Source organism: Plecotus auritus (genome assembly GCF_963455305.1).
Source record: "Plecotus auritus genome assembly, chromosome: 10".
In the NCBI taxonomy this organism is placed as follows: Eukaryota; Metazoa; Chordata; class Mammalia; order Chiroptera; family Vespertilionidae; genus Plecotus; species Plecotus auritus.
Window position 1 is genome coordinate 6,263,988 of NC_137785.1, and position 24,314 is coordinate 6,288,301.

The window sequence follows — 24,314 nt, forward strand, 5'->3', positions numbered from 1 at the left end:
TGGGCAGGGCTAGGCGAGGGCTTGGGTTCGGGCAGGACTTGACCCAGTGTCCTTCCTTGTTGCATTTGAGGCATGGGCCTGGAGGAGGAATACCCCCGACTTACCGGCGGTTGGAGGACCAACACTTCAATTCGTTTGGGGTTCATGGAAGTGGTGGCTAGGAGCTGAAAGTCCTCCTTCTGGGCCTCAGCCTTGGCCTGATCTCGCTTTTGTTTTTGGATGTCATTCTACCTCGTCTCTCCTATTAAAGAACTTAAAAGCCCGGTTAACGAGGTCTTTCTGAGGTGGGCCTGTGTCTATTTTTCTAAGTTTGTGGCCTATGTTGGGGGCTGATGGGATATAAAATGGATGTTGAGAAGAAGGGCTCCCTTGGGGAGGTGGTGTTTAAGGTGGTCAGTTTCTGTAAGGTCTCTCTGTGTGAGGCGAAAGAGAAAGAGAGCTGGGTTTTTCTCAGGGCCTTGAATGATTTCATTACGTTTGTCATAATTGACCCCAATACCTTCAGTTGCTGTTACCTCCGTCAGGGGTTGAATTGGCGCGGGAATGGAAGAGGCTGTTGAGGAACGTGGTCTTTGGGTGGCATGAGAACGAGTGTTAGATGGGAAACGGCTGTTTTGGAGCTTATGTTCTCAGGATTTGGGCTCTCAGGGACTGGGGGAGAAGGTGGTTGCTGGTTAGGAGCTTCTGGGTTTTGGGAATCTACTGCAGATGAGGGAGGGGATGTGTAAGGGGGTGGACGTCGGCGTTCTGCCGGGTCAAAAGTAGATTCAGAATCAGAAGTGTCAGGGGTATGATGTTTTGTGTGTAGGAGAAGGTTCCGATAGAGCGGGACTGAGAGACAGGGTTGGGAGGAAAGGGTGGAAAAGGCCTGACATAGGGAATCTCTGACCATTTTCCATTGCAGTGACAGCAGTTATCTACATTGTGCAATGTGTTAAAATGGAAAGTGCTTTGGTCCCACGAGAGAGGACTGGTGAGTGACAGACCACAGATCCAAAGGGTACTGTTTAGGGCAGGCGTCCCGCTGCTAAACAAATCACCATGACAAATGAGAGGTAACCCTCTGGACTGGGCGGCCCCAATCCAGAAGGACCCAAAGCCAAATGGCTGAGGAGTCTTCTGGCCTACCACCAGGACTTTTGAGACTTTCCGGAAGTCAGTGAGCGAGAGTGGGCAGTCATTAAATTGAAAATAAAAACAACAACCCTAATTGTTTGTGGTTCTAACTATATTGTGTGTGGTTCAGATTCTGAACCCTATACCATTTCCACTGTTTATCATACCTCAAGACATTCATTGGCACTTAGTAATATGAGGCAATCTCAGCATGCACTTGGTAAGGATGTCAAAGATCTTAACAGTGAGAGAGCCTAGTTCTCTGAGTTGGTCTCATGTCCAGCTCCTGATTCCTTCCCTTCATGTGATTTGTTGATTTAGTGTCTGTGAGTCTCAAAGGAGCTGCTCCCCTTAAGTCCCTCTTGTCCATTCTCTGAACATATTGAAGGATGGCCTGGATTGAACTGGAACTTGGTTCCCGCAGAGACCCTCTATTCATGGTGAAGTCATTTGATGAGCATATTTCAGTAGTTAACTTTCCCCAAAGGCTTTAGCATGAAGATTTATTCTCTGTAATATCCTGGGAAAGAGAACAGAAACTACCTGGGAAACCTGCACGTGTACAAGTTCCTGCTTCAACCCATCCCACTACCCAGAGGTCTCAGGTGTTCTGGGTCTGATGTCCTTTACCCAGCACTACTGAAAACAGTTCTGGGATAGCCTCGGAGGTCCCAGGAGGGAACTAGTTAAAGATGCCAGGTCATGGCCCCCAGGGCAGGCTTTTTTTTTCCCCTAATAAATTTTTATTGTTCAGATTATTACAGTTGTTATTCTTTTTTCCCCCATAACTCCCCTCCACCCTGTTCCTACCCCACCCTCTGCCCTTACCTCCCCCCACTGTCCTCATCCATAGGTGTACGGTTTTTGTCCAGTCTCATCCCACACCCCACACAGCCTTCCCCCCTGCCCTGCCCCCCAGAATTGTCAGTTCACTCCCTTTCTATGCCCTGATCCTATTATATTCACCAGTTTATTCTGTTCATCAGACTTTTTATTCGTTTGATTTTTAGATTTACTTGTTGATAGATATGTATTTGTTGTCACTTTGTTATTCATAATTTTTATCTTTACCTTTTTCTTCTTCCTCCTCTTAAAGAATACCCTTCAGCCCTTACCGGTTTGGATCAGTGGATAGAGCGTCAGCCTGCTGACTGAAGGGTCCCAGGTTTGATTGTGGTCAAGGGCATGTACCTCGTTGTGTGCACATCCCCAGTTGGGGGTGTGCAGGAGACAGCTGATTGATGTTTCTCTCTCATCAATGTTTCTAACTCTCTATCCCTCTCCCTTCCTATCTGTTAAAAAAATCAGTAAAATATTTTTTAAACTAAGAATATCCTTCAGCATTCTTATAATACTGGTTTGGCGGTGATGAACTCCTTTAGCTTTTTCTTATCTGTGAAGCTCTTTATCTGACCTTCAATTCTGAATGATAGCTTTGCTGGGTAGAGTAATCTTGCTATTGATCACTTTGAATATTTCTTGCCACTCACATCTGACCTGCATAGTTTCTGTTGAGAAATCAGCTGACAATCGTATGGGTGCTCCCTTATAGGTAACTAACCGTTTTTCTCTTGCTGCTTTTAAGATTCTCTCTTTGTCTTTTGCTCTTGGCATTTTAATTATGATGTGTCTTGGTGTGGTCCTCTTTGGATTCCTTTTGTTTGGGGTTCTCTGCGTTTCCTGGACTTGTAAGTCCAATTCTTTCACCAGGTAAGTTTTCTGTCATTATTTCTTCAAATAGGTTTTCAATATCTTGCTCTCTCTCTTCTTCTGGCACCCTCATAATTCGGATGTTGGTACGCTTGAAGTTGTCCCAGAGGCTTCTTACACTGTCTTCATATTTTTGGATTCTTTTTTCTTTTTGCACTTCTGGTTGGGTGTTTTTTGCTTCTTTGTATTTCAACTCTTAGACTTGATTCTTGAGATCTTCTGATGTACTGTTGGATCTCTGTATAGTATTTTTTATTTAAGTCAGTGTATGCTTAATTTCTAGTGGGTCCTTTTTCATATCCTCGAGGGTCTCACCTAATTTATCTGCGATTTCTAGAAGATTCTTGAGTAATCTTTTAACTGTGGTTTTGAACTCTATATCCAGTAATTTGCTTTCCTCCATTTCTTTCATTTGTGTCCTGTTTCTTTGTCTCTGCATTTTGGCTATTTCCCTATGTTAATAGCGTGGTCTTGTATTCTAGGTGCCCTATAGAGCCTTGTGGCTCAGCCTCTATAATTACCTGAGGTGGACACTCTTATTTATTTTTTTTAAAGAGTTGTGGTTTTTTTTTTAATATACGTTATTGATTTTAACAGAGAGGAAGAGAGAGGGATAGAGAGTTGGAAACATTGTTGAGAGAGAAACATCAATCAGCTGCCTCCTGCACCCCTCCTATGGGGGATGTGCCCACAACCAAGGTACATGCCCTTGACCAGAATCGAACCTGGGACCTTTCAGTCCGCAGGCTGATGCTCTATACATTCAGCCAAACCCATTAGGGCGTGAGGTGGACACTCTTGGTGCACCCCTTTGTGGGCTGTAGGCACTGTCTTGTAGTTAAGCCTTTATTGTTGTTGGTATCAGTGGGAGGAATTGACCTCCAGGCCAGTTGGCTGTGAGGATCAGTTGTGTATATGATGGGAGAACTACTGAGTTGGAGACACCCTTATGGGGTAAGACTTGCTTCAGTGGGGCTTTGGCGCTCACTGAGTCTGCCCCCTGAGTGTGTCTCTTATGGATCTGAAGAGTTGTAGTCTGGATGGTCTCTCTCTGGCCACTGGGTACACTGGCTCTTGGTTCTCCAAGGAGAGAGGACACCCAGCAGGAGCTACAGAGAGACCTGCAGATTCCTTCCCTTTGTTTGGGGTTTGGAGGTGCCCCGATGAGGCCCAGCTGTGAAGCAGTGCAAGCTGCTGTCCAGCCTTGGGTTTTGTTTTGGAGGCTGGGGGGCTCTTTGACCCAGCTGCAGAAAGTTAGGTTTCAGATTGCAAAGGGCCAGGCCATTCATATGCAACAGCCTCTGCACACAGCTTGGGTGGGGCGGGGTCTCGGAATCACCAGGGTGGAGCAAACAGTAATGGCTGACCATCATCCCTGCCTGGAAGAGGTCCCGTGTCTCTGTGTCACACGGCACTGTGCAGGAACAAAGATAGCTGCAAGCACCTCGGCGAGAAAGCCACCCTCCAGTTCCACCCAATGCCAGACAGGCCAGTTTCTCCCCATATGAGTCTGGGTCCCCAGAGTCTCGCCAGTAACTAGAGTCAGAGCAGTCGGGAGCTTGTATCTCCCTCCTGATTGAAAAAGAAAACAGGGCACTCAATTGCCAGCCCTTTCCGAGTGCCCGCACGCCTCCGTACCTCTGCACTTCACTTCTGCACCTCCGCTCCTCCTCCGAGTCTCAGTGTGCTTTTCTCTTTCCTTCTAATTATATAATTTCCACTCAGCCAGCCTTCCCGTGGTTCTGGATGATACCCGTTTTGTCTTTTAGTTGTAGTTTTGAAGTGGTTGTGCGAGGCAGCACATTCAGGTGTTTGTCTATGCCGCCATCTTGGTCTCTCTCCGGGGCAGGCTTTTTTCAGGGGAAGTAATGGGAGCTCTATTGGGTTGGAGGTTCATCAGAGCAGCACATATTCTCATTGCTGTAGGATTTTGTGGAAGTGTTTGACACATGAAGACAGAAAAAAACACCTCACAGTGTGGTCTCCATGTAGGAGCTCATTGTTCCTGACTCTCACCTGTGAAAAGGACAGGAGGGCATGGCCTTTTCCTCATTTCCAGGTCCTTCTGACTGTGAGTGTGAGGGGAGCTGATTAACAGGCTGTGGGGACGCCTTTGAAGGTACATTCTGTGACTCGTCAACATACTGTCACCTGAGGAAACAACCCAGACCCCATCAGGACCAGGACCACATGGCTGCTTCTCAGGTAAAAGATGTGTCCTGGGTCACAGGCTGTTTGTTTTTCCTTGAACATCTGTTGATATATTTCTGGTTCTCTTCCCAAGCCTGTATCCCCAGTCCCCTCTGCTGCTCCTATTACACACTGTTTTATTGTTGGGTGACATTGTGAACTCTTCTGCTGACCTCTTGGTAAATGTTTCTTATCTTTCAGGGACCACTGACCTTCAGGGATGTGGCCATAGACTTCTCTCAGGAGGAGTGGGAGTGCCTGGACCCAGCTCAGCGGAAATTGTACCTGGATGTGATGTTAGAGAACTGCAGCAAGCTGGCCTCCCTGGGTGAGGATGACTTCCTTCCCGAGTTCCTACTCCATCCGCAGGGTTTTGTTTCCTTTATTTTCACATCTCTAGGGGGTTCTGCTTTCTGTGGTAGATTCTTGCTCTCAAGGAACAAGTTGTGCCCTAGCTTTTGGCCCAGTGGACAGAACACTGGCCTGCAGACTGAAAGGTTCCAGTTTTGATTCTTTTCAAGGGCAAATGCCAGGGTTGTGGTCTCACTCCCCAGTATGGGGTGTGTAGGAAGCAACTGATCAATGATTCTCTCTCATCATTAATGTTTCTATCTCTCCTCTCTTCTTCTCTAAAAGGAATATATATATATATATGTATATTTGTAAAAAGGAACAAATGGGGAATTCTTTGGTGTGGAAAAGATATACTTCACGGTGTATGTGAATTAGTAACTCAGTGTTTGCACACATTACATTTTGTCTCCACTAATGAAAGTACTATCAGAAAATAATATTTTAGAAAATCATTTTCTAGAATGTTCCAGGAGTTTACCACTAGAGGCCTGGTGCATGAAATACGTGCATGGGTAGGGTCCCTAGGTCTGGCCTCCTGTCTCCCTGCCTCCTCCTTCCCTCACTCCCTTAGCGCCCTGCCTCTTCTGTCCGGCCTTGTTCTGGGCCGCCCCCTGGTGGTCAGCACATATCATAGGGAGCGATGGAACTCCCGCTATCCTGGTCATACTCCCAAGTGGACAATTTGCATATTAGACATATATAAATATGTCTGTCCAGAGGACAACATGAATTGGAAATGGGAAAGCCTCTATCAAAATTCACACTCCATTTTCTTTTATTGTTTTATTTTGTAAGATCTTATTTATTTCAGGGAGGAAGGGAGAGTTAGAGAGAGAGAGAAACTTCAGCTGGGCATTAAATGATTTTTTTTGTATGTGCCCTCACCAGAGATCAAACCTACAACGTTGGTATGTCGGTACGATCATCTAAGCAACTGGGCCACCTGGGCAGGCAGATTGGATTCTCTCACTTAGTTCTATGTATCTAGGCTTCTATCATGTCTTTCCATGGCTGGATGTATTATTTATTTATAGTAGTGAATAAGACTTCATTGTACGTCCTTCAGTGTATTTATCCATTCACGTGTCGAGAGACCTCTTCATTGATTCCAATTTTTGTAAATTATGAATAAATAGTCCCCTTGTAGCCATTTGTGTAGCTAAAAGGCTTAACTCTTTGGTTTGATAGTAAGGAGCCCAATTACTGGATCCCATGGCGAGTGTATATTTCGTTTTATAAAAACCTCCAGACTGCCCTGATCGGTTTGGCTCAGTGGATAGAGCGTCGGCCTGCAGACTGAAGGGTCCCAGGTTCGATTCTGGTCAAGGGCATGTACCTGGGTTGCGGGCACATCCCCAGTAGGAGGTGTGCAGGAGGCAGCTGATTGATGTTTCTCTCTCATCGATGTTTCTACTCTCTGTCCCTTTCCTTTCCTCTATGTAAAAAATCAATAAAATATATATTAAAAACAAAACAAAAAAACAGAAAAAAAAACCTCCAGACCATCTCTCTAAGGGGCTGTAGCTTTTGGCATTTTCAGCAGCAGTGATTTTGGAGTTCCAGCCGCTCCACCATCACAAAGGCATTTGGTGGAGTCAGTGTTCTAGATTCTGACCTGTTTGATGGTGGTTGAGTGTTGTTTGCCTGTGCTGTTTTTTACTTCTCATTGTTATAATGTGCATTTCCTTAGTGACATAAAACGTGCAGGATCTTGTCACATTGATTTTCTGTGTGTATATTTTTTGTAGTGCTTTGCCTTAAGGTGTTTGGTCCTTTTCAGTCATGTTGGTCCTTTGTCAATGCTGAGTTGAAAGGTTTCTTGGTCTTTTTTACATAATTATCCTGTACATGTTGACCTTTTTATTAATGTACTAATGGCCTGGTGCATGGATTTGTGCACATTGAAAGGAAATTAATTAGAAGGAATATTTTAATATCGCTATTGGCCCTTTCTCTATAATAGAAGTGTCTGAGATCAAAGTAAAGGAGTAAAGTGTATATGAACATAATATATAAATTTATTAAAAAAATAAACAATAACAACATGATATAACAACCACAATGGCCTAATATAAAAACAAGAAAACATGATGTAAAAACAACAAAAACATGATATTAAAACAACTTTGATACAAACGTTGACTGATAAAGTGATTAACCTTCTTCTAATATCTCCCTATATACCACATTAAAGAGTGAATTACCACCAAACACCTAACAGGATAGCAATCATTTAAGAGTAAAAATACTGATTTAAGAATAAAAACACTTTCAGAGTGCTTCAGTAATTACCCTTGTGATGAAGTATTTATAACTTTAACTTGAACAGCACATGTTCCTTGAACTCCACAGAAACCAAGATATAACTGACCATGTCCGGAAACGGATTCAGGTAGGAATATTCCTACTCTGTCTAGAGTTTGTCCTTGTGATTTATTAATCGTCATCGCGAATGCTGGCATCATGGGAAACTGTCTTCAAATTAGTTTAAATGGGAGGCTAGTGTCAGACGGGGACAAGTACCGTGCATGCACGAGTCAACATTTATTTTTCGATTGCCAGTGTACTTTATATGTACTGGATGGTCGGACGGGTGTACGGTTGATCACTTAGACTTTTATATATATAACTAGAGGCCCAGTGCATGAAATCCGTGCATGGGGGGTCCCTCAGCCCAGCCTGTACACTCTCCAATCTGGGATCCCTCTCACAATCCAGGACTGCTGGCTCCCAACCACTCGCCTGCCTGATAGCCCCTAATCACTTCTGCCTGCCAGCCTGATCACCATCTAACCATTTTCCTGCCATGCTGATTGACGCCTAACTGCTCCCCTGCTGGCCCAATTGCCTGTAACTACCCTCCCCTTTCAGCCTGGTCATCCCTAACTGCCCTGCCCTGCTGGCCTGTTCACCACTAACTTCCCTTTCTTGCCAGCCTGGTCATCCCTAGCTACCCTCCCCTGTAGGGCTGGTCCCTCCCAACTGCCCTCCCCTTCTGGCCATCTTGTGTGTTGGAGTGGTGGTCAATTTGCACATTACTCTTATTAGATAGGATAGAGGCCTCGTGCACGGGTGGGGGCTCGCTTTTTTGCCCTGAAGGATGTCCCAGATCACAGTGGGGGTTCTCTTTGGGCGTGGGGCCGCCTGGGCAAGGGGCCTTTGGTGGTTTGCAGGCCAGCCACGCCCCCCGGTGACCCAAACGGAAGCCCTGGTATCTGGGATTTATTTATCTTCTATAATTGAAACTTTGTAGCCTTGAGCAGAGGCCAGCGCTGGCCAGGGTAGGCGGGAAGTTTGGCTTTCTCCATTGCCCGGGACAACCCAAGCCTCCGGCTGGCTCTGCTCCATTGCCTCTGCCTTCTTTGTTGGGATTTATTTATCTTCTGTAATTGAAACTTTGTAGCCTTGAGCAGAGGCCTGGGCCAGCCAGGGTGTGTGGATTCTTGGCTTCCTCCATTGTCGGAGAAGCCCAAGCCTCCTGTTCTCTCTGTAACCATAGCCATCTTGGTTGGGTTAATTTGTATACTCGCACCTGTTTGGCTCGTGGGCGTGGCTGGAGGGCGTAGTGGATGTACGGTCAATTTGCATATTACTTTTTTATTTTTTTATTATTTTTTTAAATAAATCTTTATTCAGATTATTACAATTATTTCTCCTTTTTCCCCCCATAGCTCCCCTCCACCCATTTCCCACCCCACCTTCTGCCCTTACCTCCCCCCCCCACTGTCCTCATCCATAGGTGTATGATTTTTGTCCATTCTCTTCATGAACCCCCCATACCCCTTTCCCCCTGAGAATTATCAGTCCACTCCCTTTCTATGCCCCTGATTCTATTATATTCACCAGATTATTCTGTTCCTCAGGTTTTTAATTCACTTGATTTTTAGGTTCGATTGTTGATAGATATGTATTTGTTGTTCATAATTTTTCTCTTTACTTTTTTCTTCTTCCTCTTCTTTAAGAATACCTTTCAGCATTTCATATAATATTGGTTTGGTGGTGATGAACTCCTTTAGCTTTTTCTTGTCTGTGAAACTCTTTATCTGCCCTTCAATTCTGAATGATAGCTTTGCTGGGTAGAGTAATCTTGGTTGTAGGTTCTTGCTATTCATCACATTGAAAATTTCTTGCCACTCCCGTCTGGCCTGCATAGTTTCTGTTGAGAAGTCAGCTGACAGTCGTATGGGTGCTCCCTTGTAGGTAATTAACTGTTTTTCTCTTGCTGCTTTTAATATTCTCTCTTTGTCTTTTGCTCTTGGCATTTTAATTATGATGTGTCTTGGTGTGGTCCTCTTTGGATTTCTTTTGTTTGGGGTTCTGTGGGCTTCCTGGACTTGTAAGTCTATTTCTTTGACCAGGTGGGGGAAGTTTTCGGTCATTATTTCTTCAAATAGGTTTTCAGTATCTTGCTCTCTCTCTTCTTCTGGCACCCCCATAATTCTGATGTTGGTACGCTTGAAGTTGTCCCAGAGTCTTCTTACATTATCTTCAACTTTTTGGATTTTTTTTTTTGCTTTTTGCTTTTTCGGTTGAGTGTTTTTTGCTTCTTTGTATTTCAATTCTTTGACTTGATTCTTGGGTTCCTCTATTCTGTTTCTGGGTCTCTGTATAATATTTTTTATTTCAGTCAGTGTATGTTTAATTTCTAGTTGGTCCTTTTTCATATCTTCGAGGGTCTCGTTATATTTATCGGCCTTTTCTAGGATATTCTTAAAAAGTCTTATAACCGTGGTTTTGAATTCTATATCCAGTTGTTTGTTTTCCTGCATTTCTTTCGTTTGTGATCTGATTCTTTGACCCCGCATTTTCACTGATTCCCTGAGTTGGTAAGGTAGATATTTGTGCTAGGTTTCCAATATGGCCCAGTGGGTCTGCTTCCCCAGTTAACCTGAGGTGGACACTCTTGGTGCACCCCTTTGTGGACTGTGTGTACAGCCTTCTTGTAATTAAGTCTTTATTGTTGTTGGTATCACTGGGAAGAATTGACCTCCGGGCCAGTTGGCTGTAAGGATCAGCTGTGTCTATGCTGGGAGAAGTTCGGTGCTGGAGACAGCCTTATAGGATTAGACTTGCCAAATTGCAATAGCCTCTGTGCTCAGCTTGGATGGGGTGGAGTCTCAGTTTTGGCTTCCTGTCAGCCTTGCCCTTGCGCGCATGTGCGCTTTCAGTCCTCCGCCTTCCCCAGCACTAGTCTCCGCCTGAGAGTCCAGACTCCCCCCACAAGAGCGTGGGTCCCCAGGGGCTCGCCTGGAACTGGGGTTCGCTGCAGTCAGAACTGGGGCTCAGTGCAGTCAGAATCCTCTGACTCCCTTCCACTAGGGAAAGCCTGTGGCAACTTCCGCAGCCTTTGTGCGCACTGCCGCGCGCGCGCGGGCACTTTCAGTCCTCCGCCTTCCCCGGCTCCCGAGTCTCCGCCCGAGAGTCCAGACTCCCCCCACAAGAGCGTGGGTCCCCAGAGGCTCGCCTGGAACTGGGGTTCACTGCAGTCAGAACTGGGGCTCAGTGCCGTCAGGAGCCTCTGACTCCCTTTCACTAGGGAAAGCCTGTGGCAACCTCCGCAGCCTTTGTGCGCACTGGCGCGCGCGCGCGGGCACTTTCAGTCCTCCGCCTTCCCCGGCTCCCGGGTCTCCGCCCAAGAGTCCAGACTCCCCCCGTAAGAGCGTGGGTCCCCAGGGGTTCGCCCGGAACTGGGGTTCAGTGCTGTCAGAACTGGGGTTCAGTGCGGTCGGAGGCTTCCTTCCCCCTTCCGCCAGAGAAAGTCAGCCAGGCTCTCAGCCGCCCTTCCTCTCTGCGCGCACAAAGCCCCTTTGCCGTACCTCCAATTCTCTGTGAGCTTTCCTCTTTCCTTCTAGTTGTAGAATTTTCACTCAGCCAGCTTTCCTGTGGTTCTGGATGGTGTCCGTTCTATCTTGTAGTTGTAGTTTTGAAATTGTTGTGCGAGGCAGCAGTTTAGGTGTTTACCTATGCCGCCATCTTGGTTTCTTGCATATTACTTTTTTATTAGGTAGGATTCACCGTATGTCGGCTATACCCACAAGCCACGCCCACCAGCCAATCAGGAGCGAGTATATATTTATATACTAGAGGCCGGTGCATGAAATTTGTCCAGGGGCGGGGGGAGAGTCCCTTCAGCCTAGCCTGCATCCTCTCCAATCCAGGACCCATTGGGGGATGTCAGACTCACAATCCTGGACTTTAGGCTCCTAATCGCTCACCTGCCTGCCTGGTCGCCCATACCTACTCCTTCCCCTCCTGCCAGCCTGATTGCCCCTCACTGCCTCTGCATGCCGGCCTGATTGCCCCTAACTTGCCCTCCTGCTGGCCTGGTCACTCCTAACTGCCCCAAACTGCTGGCCTGGTCACCCCTCATGTCCCCTCCACTGGCCTGGTTGACCCATGCAGCCTGCTTGTTCAGTCATTTGGTCACCCCTCACTAACGCCCCTGCTAGACTGGTTGTTGGCAGCCATCTTATGAGGGCGTGAGGGTTAATTTGCATATGACCTTTTTATTATATAGGATATATAGATGTTGTTTCTTTAATATATTTTTTTTATGTTTTAAATACATTTTATTGATTGTTTTAAAAAATATATTTTATTGATATTTTTACAGAGAGGAAGGAATAGACAGAAACATCGATGAGAGAGAAACATTGATCAGCTGCCTCCTGCACACCCCCTACTAGGGATGTACCCGCAACCAAGGTACATGCCCTTGACTGGAATCGAACCTAGGACCCTTTAGCCCGCAGTCCGATGCTCTATCCACTGAGCCAAACCGATCAGAGCCATTTTATTGATTTTTTTACAGAGAGGAAGGGAGTGGGATAGAGAGTTAGAAACATCAATGAGAAAGAAATGTCAATGCCGAAACTGGTTTGGCTCAGTGGATAGAGCGTCGGCCTGTGGACTGAAGGGTCCCGGGTTCGATTCCGGTCAAGGGCATGTATCTTGGTTGCGGGCACATCCCCAGTGGGGGGTGTGCAGGAGGCAGATGATCGATGTTTCACTCTCATCAATGTTTCTAACTCTCTATCCCTCTCCCTTCCTCTCTTAAAGAATCAATAAAATATATTTTAAAAAAAATAAAAGAGAAAGAAACGTCGATCAGCTGCTTCCTGCTCACCTCCTACTGGGGATGTGCCCACAACCTAGGTACATGCCCTTGACCGGAATCGAACCTGGGACCCTTCAGTCCGCAGGCCGACATTCTATCCACTGAGCCAAAGTGGTTAGGGCAGATGTTGTGTGTCTTATTGCAGAGATTTATATAATTTTTAAAAATACATTTTTATTTCAGAGAAGGATTTGGGAAGAGAGAGAGAAACCTCCAAGATGAGAATCATTGATCAGCCACCCCTCACTGGGAAACGAGCCCACAATACTGCCATGTGCCCTGACCGGGAACAAACAGTGGCCGCCTGGTTAAGTAGACCCTTAACCACTGAGCCATGCCACTCAGACTATTCCTTTTATTTTCTAAAGTTCAACAGGAGAAAACATAGTGATATGTTTCTTTATTAGAACACCACAAATTTTTATATTTCTGTATATTTTTCCATAGACAAGGCCTCTTTATATATAAACTAGAGGCCCAGCATGCGAAATTGTGCGATACCCAGAGTCCTGCCGCTGCTGGGGGACTCATCAGTGCACCTCCTGGTGACGGTTCATTTGGTCATTGCGGCGTTACGGCCACTAGCTTTTTATAATATAGACTAGAGACCGAGTGCACAAAATTCATGCACGGAGGGGGGTGGTGTGTGTCCCTCAGCCCGGCCTGCACCCTCTCCACTCTGGAACCCCTTGGGGGATGTCCGACTGCCGATTTAGGGGATGGGGCCTAAACCTGCAGTCGGACATCCCTCTCGCAATCTGGGACCTCTGTCTCCTAACCACTTGCCCGCCTACCAGCTTAATCGCCACCTAATCGCTCCTCTTCTGGCTTCATGGCCCCCAACTGCCCTTCCCTGCTGGCCTGATCACCCCTAACTGCCTCTGCCTTGGCCCCCACCACTGTGGCTTTGTCTGGAAGGAAGTAAGAAGGTAGGAAGATGTCCAGTCTCCTCGTCTAATTAGCATATTATCCTTTTATTAGTATAGATATGTTAATGTTGTGTAGAATTTTTAAATTACCTCCAGAAGTATATTTATTTAGGATTATTTATAGGGCAGGTCTAATAATGAGAAGGTCTAACAGTGAGAATGTTTGGGAGCTGGAAAAGTGTTTTCCTCTCCATTGTTGATCTGTTCATCAGTATTCTTGTTGTATGGTTTCTGTTCATTTATCAGTTCATTGTTTTATTTTGTGCCCATTTTTGCCTCGAATAGTATTTTTCTTAGAAACCCTATAATGATTTTAGAAGAGCTGTCCATTCCATGAGTAGTTATTATGTGCTTTTAGAATAATATTCTGGAATTCATGATGTTTTCATTGCTTTTTATCTGTTCTCATGTTTATATTCATTCTACTTCGAATTCAGTGAGCTTCTTGCATTTGTATGTCTCTTTCTCCAACTGTCAGGATCTTAAACGATTAATTTTTTATATAAGCTACCTTCTCCTTTTCATTCTCCTGTCCTTATGGGGTCTACTTGGAGACTGATTTGTTAGTGTCTTAGGAGTTTCTTATGTTCTCTTCATATTTCCACTTGCTTCTTGGCTTGGAATCAAAATTTTATTGATTTATGTAAAATTCTTTGATAATTTAATTATTTTTTAAATGTATCTTTATTGATTACCGAGAGGAAGGGAGAGGGAGAGAGAGATAGAAACATCAATGAAGAAAGAGAATCATCGATTGGCTGCCTCCTGCATGATCGGATATTGAGCCTTCAACTCAGGCTTTTGCCCTGACATGAAACCAGACTGTGACCACCTGGTTCATAGATCGAAGCTCTACCACTGAGCCACTGCTTCCAGGCATTTTTTTTTCTCATCCTTTTTTTAAAATTATTTTTTTAATCTTTATTATTGAGATAATTACAGATGTCCCTCTCCCCCCCCCCCCCAGAGCTCCCCGCCACCCGGTTCCCAACCCACCCTCGCCCCTCACCATCCTATTGTCCGTGTCCATAGGTACTGCATACACGCATATAAAATCTTTGTCTAAACTCTTCCTGATCCCCCTAACACCCCCTTCCCTCTGAGAATCATCAGTCTGTTCCATTTCCATGCACCTGATTCTATTACATTAACCAGTTTATTCTGTTCATAAGATTTTTTATTCATTTGATTTTTAGATTCACTTGTTGATAGGTATTTATTGTCACTTGGTTGTTCATAATTTTTTATCTTTACCTTTTTCTACTTATTCCTCTCTTTTTAAAGAATACCCTCCAACATTTCATATAATACTGGTTTGGTGGTGATGCACTCCTTTAGCTTTTTCTTGTCTGTGAAGCTCCTTATCTAACCTTTAATTCTAAATGATAGCTTTGCTGGGTAGAGTAATCTTGGTTGTAGGTTCTTGCTATTCATCACTTTGAATATTTCTTGCTACTCCCTTCTGGCCTGCATAGTTTCTGTTAAGATATCAGCTGACAATCATATGGGTGCTCCCTTGTAGGTAAGTAACGGTTGTTCTCTTGCTGCTTTTAATATTCTCTTTGTCTTTTGCACTTGCATTTTAATTATGATGTGTCTTGGTGTGGTCCTCTTTGGATTCCTCTGGTTTGGGGTTCTCGGTGCTTCTTGGACATGTAAGTCTATTTCTTTCACCAGGTAAGGGAAGTTTTTTGTCATTATTTCTTCAAATAGGTTTTCAATATCTTGCTCTCTCCCTTCTTCTGGCACCCCCATAATTCGGATGTTGGTACGCTTGAGGTTGACCCAGAGGCTTCTTACACTATCTTCATATTTTTGGATACGTTTTTCTTTTTGCACTTCTGGTTGGGTGTTTTTTGCTTCCTTGTATTTCAAATCATTGACTTGATTCTTGGGATCCTCTAGTCTACTGTTGTATCCCTGTATATTATTCTTTATTTCAGTTAGTGTATGCTTAATTTTTGATTGGTCCTTTTCCATTATTTTGGCATTCTCACTAAGTTCCTTGAAGATCTAACTAAGTTCCTCGGAGGTTCCTAGCAAATTCTTGGTAACCTTATATAACTGTGATTTTGAACTCTATATCCAGTATTTTACTTTCTTCAATTTCTTTCATTTATGGCAAGGTACTTTGTCTCCGTATTATGGCTGCTTCCCTGTGTTTGTTTCTATGTACTAGGTAGCTGCTAAGTCTCCTGGAGTTGATAGTGTGGCCTTGTGTAGTAGGTGTCCTATAGGGCCCAGTGGCTCAGCCTCCCCAATCACCTTATGTGGACACTCTTGGTGCACCCCTCTGTGGCTGTGTGCACAGTCTTGTTGTAGTTGACCCTTGATTGTTTTGGGTATAACTGGGGGGAATTGACCTCCAGGCCAGTTTGCTGTGATGACCAGCTGTGACTACAGTGGGAGAGCTGCTGTGCAGGACACACCCTTATGGGGCAGGACTTACTTCAGTGGGGCTTTGGTGCCCACTGAGTCTACCCCTTGACTGTGTCACTGATGAATGTGAAAACTTGTAATCTGGTATGTTCTCACTCTGAATACTGAGTACACTGGCTCTTGAATCTCCACGGAGATGCAAAATCAGCCACTGCCTGGGGCCACCCAACAGGAGATACATAGAGATCTGCATATTTTTTCTCTTTGTATGCTGTTTGGAAGTGCCCAGAAGAGGCCCAGCTGTGAAGGAAGGCAGGCTGTGGCTTGTTTCGGTTTTGGGGCCTTTTTTTGATAGTTTTGGGGCTCCCTGACCCAGCTGCAGCTTGTTTGACAGGTTTTAGGCTGAGAAAGGACAGGCCATTCATATATAAAAGCTGTTGCGCACAGCTTGGGTGTGGTAGTAAATTGGGTAGGATGGGGTCTCAGGGAATCTCCAGGGTAGAGCAAACAGCAAAGGCTGCCAGTTAGCCCTGCATTTGGGAGGTCCCAGCATAGGAACAATGACCGCTGTGAACACCTCTGTCTGGATAAAAGCCGCCCCCGCATTCCTGCCCTGATGCCCAACAGTCCAGCTTCTCCCCTTATGTGTCTGGGACCCCGAGAGCCTCACCTGGCACTGGAGCTCAGATCAAGCAGGAGCTAGTATCTCCCTCACAATTAAAAAAGTGACACCCGCCCTAACCGGTTTGGCTCATTGGATAGAGTGTCGGCCTGCGAACTAAAAGGTTACAGGTTCGATTTTGGTCAAGGAAATGTACCTTGGTTGTGGGCACATCTCCAGTGGGGGGTATGCAGGAAGCTGCTGATCGATGTTTCTCTCTCATCAGTGTTTCTAACTTTCTGTCCCTCTCCCTTCCTCTCTGTAAAAAAATCAATGAAATATATTAAAAAAAAAAAAAAGTGACACACCTGGGTGCCAGATTGTTCCACGCCTCCACACCTCTTACCAGTCTCAATGCGCTTTCTTCTTTCCCTCTCTAGTTGTACTTCCACTCAGCCAGCTTTCCTTCCATTCTGGATGATAGGTGTTCTGTGTTTTACTTGTAATTTTGATGTGGTTGTGGGAGGCAGCAAGTACAGGTGTTTACCTATGCTGCCCTCTTGGTTCCTCACTCCCAGGCAAATTCTTTGATGCTTTAAGTTGAGCATGTCTTTTATTAATGATCCTACTGTATTTTTTAATTCAGATATTATGTTTTTCAATTTCCCCTTTCAAAGTGGTATTTGTAAAATACTTTCTCATTGTATTTTCATTTTGGTTCTATAATATTTTGGTCATATTATACTGTATAATTATCTTTTTTTCCTCCTTTTCCGCTTTAAGATATTTCGTTCCATTCCTTTTTTAAAAAGTATATTTTTATTGATTTCTGAAACAAAGCAAGGGGGAGAGAGATAGAAACATCAGTGATGAGAGAGAATCATTGATGGGCTGCGTCCTACATGTCCCCCCAGTGGGGATCAAGCCTGCAACCCAGAAATGTACCCTTGACTAGATTTGAACCAGGGACCCTTCAGCCCACAGTCCAACACTCTATCCACTGAAGCAAACTTTTTCAGGTAATTAATATCTTTCTATTAATGTAGTTCCACTTTGATTTCTTTTGTTTTTCTGATGGGACACTTTCTGATTCTGTGCATGACTTGGTATCTTTTGTTGAGATTCCGGAATTGTAAACAAGCAGACTTTTGAACATGCTTTCTATAGGAGGAAACAAATGATAACCACCTGGAACACTAATTCTACTTTCAGTGAACACTGTTTTGAGTGCCTGTATTCTTGGTTCCCTTGTCTGTTTAATTTCACAGTTGAAATGTTCTTTGTGGGTTTCTCAGACCCACGGTATCTTTTCAGGCGTGATGTACATCTTATCTTCAGTACTGCAGCATTTGTGGTGCTCGAATAATTTCTCATTGTTTCTCTGTAGCAGCCACTACAGAGCACTCACTGTGTACTGCCATTCTGTTCGTACTCTGTGTCATGCACAAGAGACACATGTTCTTCAAGATGCCTCAAAACAGCGAGATCATTGAACACGCACTTCTCTCATCTGTCTCCAGTGAAGAAACTGGGAATTGGGAATGTTTTTATAATATTGCCATTGTGTGCCAGGGGGGTTGAGCAGATATGATTGGCAAATGTAAGCAACTCTTTCTCCCACTTTGATATGACTTTTCCTCATTGTACCTATCTTGAGCTTTTTTTTGAATTCTTCAGTGGCTCTTGGAGTACTCAAAACTGTCATTTGGCCTATACCTGCCGGTAACTTCAAAGTGCACTCACCTGACTGTCAAAACTGAACATTTGTTTTCCTTCAGGTATGTCATCTGAAGATAACCAGGCCTTTATGCCAAAGCCCGGAATTCAAGATTTGTTCTCTGAAATAATACTGGTAAGATATAAAAGGTTTCGCTTTGATAATGTACACTTAATGAAAGTCTTGGAATTTGAGGAAGAATATGATGAAAAGAGAGGATATTAATATAAACAGAACTAAGCTGGGACAGTTATAATAAATTTCTTGTTACCTAACGATGTCACGTGTACTATGGATTTGGGAAGCCTCCCAATTCAAAGTCAGTTACATTGGCAGATCAGTGTGTTTCTGCACATGAAGGCTGAAAACAACTTTTTACTGTTACCCAGTCTTGGAAAGGAAATCTGAAAAACTAGTAACTCATGTAGTGTCTAGATTAAGTAATCATTTGAATTGTTTAAAATGTAGGGTGGGAATAAACTTTCATTCAATCATTTACAAAATGTATAAAATTATAATGTATCTATATAATAAAATGTGCTCAATTGAGCAATGTTCTGTATTTTTATTAAAAAAAATGTATTTTTATTGATTTCTTAGAGTAAGGGACAGGAAGATAGAGAGGAAAACATCAATGTTGAGAGAGAAACATTCATTGGCTGCCTCCTGTATGCCTCCCACTGTGGAGCGATCCCCCAGCTGGGTCATGTGCCCATACTCGGAATGGAACTGCAATCTTCTTGTTTATACTTCGAAGCTCAACCACTGAGCCATGCTGTCTAGGCAATTTGGCAATCTTTTAAACATTATTCATTCTTCTTCCTCTAACAATTAAGGTGTATTTATATTTTGTCTATAATTTTATATGATAAAAGCCAAATATGCTAAGTGTTCGGTTGTCTAGTCATCCGTTCAGCCAATCAAAGTATAATATGCTAATGATATGCTAAGGCCACTCAAATGCTCCCTATGATGTGCACTGATGACCAGAGGATAGATGCTCCAACTGGTAGGTTAGCTAGCTGCTGGGGTCCGTCCGATCAGGACTGAGTGAGTTGGGCTGGACAGGCCCTGGAGCCCTCTCGATGTCCCTCCCTGGGTGGCCCACTTCTCGTGTCCCTCCCTGGCCCAGATCGTGCACCAGTGGGGTCCCTCAGCCTGGCCTGCACCATCTCACAATCCAAGACCCTCAGTGGTTGTCAGAGAGTAATTTGTCCAGTCATTCCCAACATGAGAGCTGACCCCTGGTGGTCAGTGCGCTCCCACAGGGGAGGTGCCGCTCAGCCAAAAGCCGGGCTCACGGCTGGCAAGTGCAGCAGTGGTGGTGGAAACCTCTCCCAGTTCCGTGGCAGTGCTAAGGATGTCCGACTGTCAGCTTAGGTCCGCTACCCAGGAGTAGCAGGCCTAAGTCGACAGTCGGACATCTCCTGAGGGCTCCAGCACTGCAAGAGTGCAGTCTCGGTGAGAGCCCCCTCCTGAGTGCACAAATTTCATGCACCAGGCCTGTAGTTTTAATGTATACGGAAAGCTTTGTTTATACAATTATCTTGGTTTAATGAGTATCAAAAAATGGTTCTTATGGATAACATGTACATGTTTAATGAAATTATAATTCTGACTAAAGGTCTTTCTGTCTCCCATTATCACCAGAGTACACATAATGGAGATAGCAGTTATCAGTGGATTGAACATTGGGAAAACTTTAAGCAGGAGACATGTCTTAATCATCGCACAAGTGATCTTGCAGAGGGCCATTCTAAAAGTGGAAAAGTCATTGACCAAATGTCCAATCACAATACACGTCAGGTTATTCTTATTGTGGAGAAGACAGACAAAGGAAGTAAATGTGCCCAGTCTTTTCAACAGTCTTCAAATTACAGTGAACAAGAGACGATTCATCCCAGTGAAGGGGCTGACAAATGGAATCCTTGTGGTAGAACCTCCAGGCAAATATACAATCTAAATGCACGGGAAAAAATCCATAGTGGAGAAACACCTTATAAATGTATAGATTCTGGTAAAACATCTAATTGGCTTTCAGGTTGTACTCTAAATCAAAGAATTCGTACTGGAGACAAGCCTTACAAATGTAAACCATGTGGCAAAGCCTTTAAATGTCGTTCATCTCTTACTGTACATCAGGGAAGAATTCATGCTATTGCAAAGTATCACAAACTCAGGGCAACTGGAAAAGGCTTTAGTCAGCCCTCAAGACATACTCAACATCATAGAAATCATACAGAAGAAAAGACTTATAAATGTTCAGAATGTGGTAAAGCCTTTAGCCTACCCTCAACCCTTATTCTTCATCAGAGAATTCACACTGGAGAGAAACCTTATAAATGTAGAGAATGTGGTAAAGCATTCCTCCGCGCCTCAAACATGATCAGACATCGGAAAGTTCATACTGGAGAGAAACCTTACAAATGTAGAGAATGTGGCAAAGCCTTCAGTGATTCCTCCTCCCTTAATAGACATCAGCCAGTTCATACTGGTGAGAAGCATTACAAATGTAGAGAATGTGGCAAAGCCTTTAGGCACTCCTCATCCCTTTATTATCATCAGAGAGTTCATACTGGAGAGAAACCTTATAAATGTACACAATGTGACAAAGCCTTTAGACAGTACTCAAAACTTATTTTGCATCAGAAAGTTCATAATGCAGAGAAGCCGTATAAATGTAAAGAATGTGGCAAAGGATTCATTTTGGCAGCTTCCCTTTATTATCATGAGAGAGTTCATACTGGAGAGACGCCGTATAAATGTAGAGAATGTGGCAAAGGATTCAGTGCGGCACAATCACTTAATTATCATCAGAGAGTTCATACCGGGGAGAAGTCTTACAATTGTAATGAATGTGGCAAACTGTTTAGGCATTCCTCACACTTATCTAGACATCAGAGATTTCATACTGGAGAGAAGCCTTTTAAATGTAATGAATGTGGCAAAACCTATAGCTATCACTCATCCCTTTATCGTCATCATGGTGTTCATACTGGAGAGAAACCTTTTATGTGTAATGAATGCGGCAAAGCCTTCAGCGAGTCCTCAAGCTTGAAACGCCATCAAAGAGTTCATACTGGAGAGAAGCCTTATAAATGTAATGAATGTGGCAAAACCTATACCTATTACTCATCCTTTTATCGTCATTATGGTGTTCATACTGGAGAGAAACCTTTTATGTGTAATGAATGCGGCAAAGCCTTCCGTGAGTCCTCAAACTTTACACGCCATCAAAGAGTTCATACTGGTGAGAAGCCTTACGAATGCAAACAATGTGGAAAAGCCTTTAGCCGGTCCTCACACCTTAATAATCATCAGAGAGTTCATGCTACAGAGAAACCTTAACAAATGTAGATAATGTGGCAAAGTCTTCATTGCATTATCAACCCTAAGTTATCATCAGAGTTCATACTGGAGAAAAGTCCTACCAATGAAGACAATGTGGCAAAGCCTGCAGGCACCCTTCAGGCCTTCCTGACCATCAGATAACGCATACTGGAGAGAATCTTCATGAATGTAGAGACTGTGGCCACACCTTTCACCAGTCCGCACACTTGACTAAGCATCAGAAAATTCACACTGGAGAGAAGCCTTATACACATAGAGAATGTGGCAAAGCCTACAGGCATTCCTCAGCCCTTATTTACCATCACAGAGTTCATACTGGAGAGAAGCCTTATATGTGTGGAAAAGGTAGCAAATCCTTTGGCAACTATTCAAACCTTTTGGCACATTAGAGAGTTCGTTTATACTGGAGAGAAGTATTAAAGATTTGAGGAGTGTCATAAATCCTTTATCAGCAGTTAGTACTTACTGAACTCACTGAATTCTAAATAGGAAGAAGTTTTCTGAATGTGCAAATGTAGAAAACCCATAATAAGGCATTATTTTATTGTACATGAGTAACTTCATAGTAAAGAGAGAACTGACAATTGTAGAGCATGTACAAGAGCCTCTAGCCACAGCTCAAAATTTACTGAATAACATACAAGTTTATAGTGGAGGAAAGTCTTTACCCTGTAGAAAATGTGAGGAATCACTGGCTGGCATTCCTCGGTGGTTTAGCTTCGACCTATGAACCAAAAGTTCAGTGTGCAATTCCCTCTCTGGGCATATACCCTGGTTGGAGATTCAATCTCCAGTGTGGGGCATGCAGGAGCTGTCCGATCCATGATTTCCTTTGATCATTGATATTTCTATAGCTCCCTCTCTTTTTCTCTCTGAAATTAATAAAAATATGTTTTTTGGTTTTTTTAAAAATATATTTTATTGATTTTTTACAGAGAGGAAGAGAGAGGGATAGAAAGTTAGAAACATCGATGAGAGAGACATCGATCAGCTGCCTCCTGCACACCTCCCACTGGGGATGTGCCCGCAACCCAGGTACATGCCCTTGACGGGAATCGAACCTGGGACCCTTCAGTCCGCAGGCCGAAGCTCTATCCACTGAGCCAAACCGGTTAGGGCAATAAAAATATGTTTTGAAAAAAGAAAAGGAAATGTGAGGAAAGCTTTAGTCAGTGTTTATTCCTTTTTGTACATTCGAAAGTTTATACTGGAGAGAAATCTTGCAAATGTCATCTGTGAGATTAATCCTTGTCAATGAAGTCTTCTTTAACATCAGAGAATTCATTGTGAAGGAAAGCCTTACAAATGTGTAGAATGAGGCACAACTTTTAATTATCCTTGTCTTACACAACACAAGAGAATTCGTACTGCAGAGAACACCTGTAAATGTACTGTGTGTGACTTTGGTAAGCACTGGGGATGCCCGCACTGTGTTGCTTAATGGTAAAGTGTGGACCCATGAACCAGGCAGTCAGCATTCATTTCCCGATCAAGGCTCATGCCCTGTTTTGGGGCTAGATACCCAGTAGGGTTCAAGCAATCGCAGCTGATCAGTGATTCTGCATTATCATTGCTCTTTCTATCCTTCTTTCTCTCCCTCCTTCTCTCTCAAATCCTCTGCCAGTGGTGGTGTAGTACAAGGTAGGAGATGTTTCTTACTCAAGATGCAGAATTGCCACGAACTTTGGCAACTACTTTGCATTGGGAGAGGACATCTGTTTCTGAGCTGCAGTCCTAGCTGAACTCAGAAAATTAAGTTTATTTCTTTCATTTCCTATTTCATATTCTTTACTGTGTTATTTTTTTCCTCATTTTTCTACTCAGCTGATACTCTTTTCTGCAGTGCTATAACAATGGCATCTAAACCTCTTCCTCTCCCATATCACCCTTCTGTCCCCTGTAGCTTCTGTTCTATAGTTTGGAATTGTACTAATGCAATAACTGACATCAGAATTTGGCAATATTTTGCTTTCTATTCATGAAGTAGATAGACCGCTATTGATGTTTTCATGCTGGATTTTATAGTTTTGACTGAATAGGTATGGATTATAATAAATTGGATTCTGTGTCCTTTATAAATGTAATCATGTTTCTTGTCTTGATTTTCATTTGTATGCTTAAGAATTTCTCAGTGTTACCTCATTAACTTCTTTCTTAGGATGGACTCAGCCAGTATTAACCAGATTTTATTCTCAGTGACTTGAATGTAGCTGGATGTTGGTCATTTTTTCTAGAGGAACCCCAGACACCATGGTAAATTTGCGGTTGAAATTATTATTTTGCATCAGAAGTTATTTTGTATATTCACAGAATGACCAGAGGTATGTTCATTAGCTGTCCCTGGAGTGTTTTCCAAGGCATCACTGTTAGTTCCACGTACAGCAGGATAGCAGAGATTAAAATGAAAGCCCTACATTGATTCTCCAGTGTCCAGTGCTCAATTTGTACAAGGTGGTTGTTAAGATCAATTCCTATGCATGTGCCACCCAGAGGACTGACAAAATCATTACAGAAACAAGATGTTCAATATTCTTCTACTTTACTTTCTGACATACCCATGGAGCATTCCTACATATATGTATGTGCTGATATTTTGTGGACTATGGTTCATCTGGACCAGGGGCTTTATGAATTTGTTCTATTAAAGGACATACTGTGAAATCCACATCATTCAAATAATTCAATCCCATCTAGACAGTAGTTACATTTTCTGGTACTGTTCTGAGGAATATTGAGGATGTGTATCGATGCCAAATGTACATAAGATCTTCCTCCCCCACCCCCCAAAGATGAATACAAAAATAGATGAAGCAGACATTGTTTCTAAGTTTAGAGGGCCTTCTGTTTTCA

At 43.6% G+C, this 24,314-nt stretch overlaps 1 protein-coding gene across 3 annotated transcripts in view; it reads left to right on the top strand.

The window, feature by feature from the left end:
• Window positions 1-23,541, top strand: part of LOC308234972 (uncharacterized protein) — a 29,190-nt gene extending 5,649 nt beyond the window's left edge. The window contains exons 2-5 of one of the 3 annotated variants that reach the window (XM_080643508.1): window positions 4,886-5,031; window positions 5,218-5,344; window positions 18,175-18,248; window positions 19,764-23,541. In XM_080643508.1, the coding sequence (XP_080499634.1) occupies window positions 5,017-5,031; window positions 5,218-5,344; window positions 18,175-18,248; window positions 19,764-21,461 (1,914 nt within the window). In that variant the 5' untranslated portion in view covers window positions 4,886-5,016 and the 3' untranslated portion in view covers window positions 21,462-23,541. Of the gene's footprint in view, window positions 1-4,885; window positions 5,032-5,217; window positions 5,345-7,725; window positions 7,763-18,174; window positions 18,249-19,763 lie in introns of those variants that run through there. The other 2 variants (XM_080643509.1, XM_080643510.1) reach the window with 2 other exon arrangements.
• Window positions 23,542-24,314: the final 773 nt, after the last annotated feature.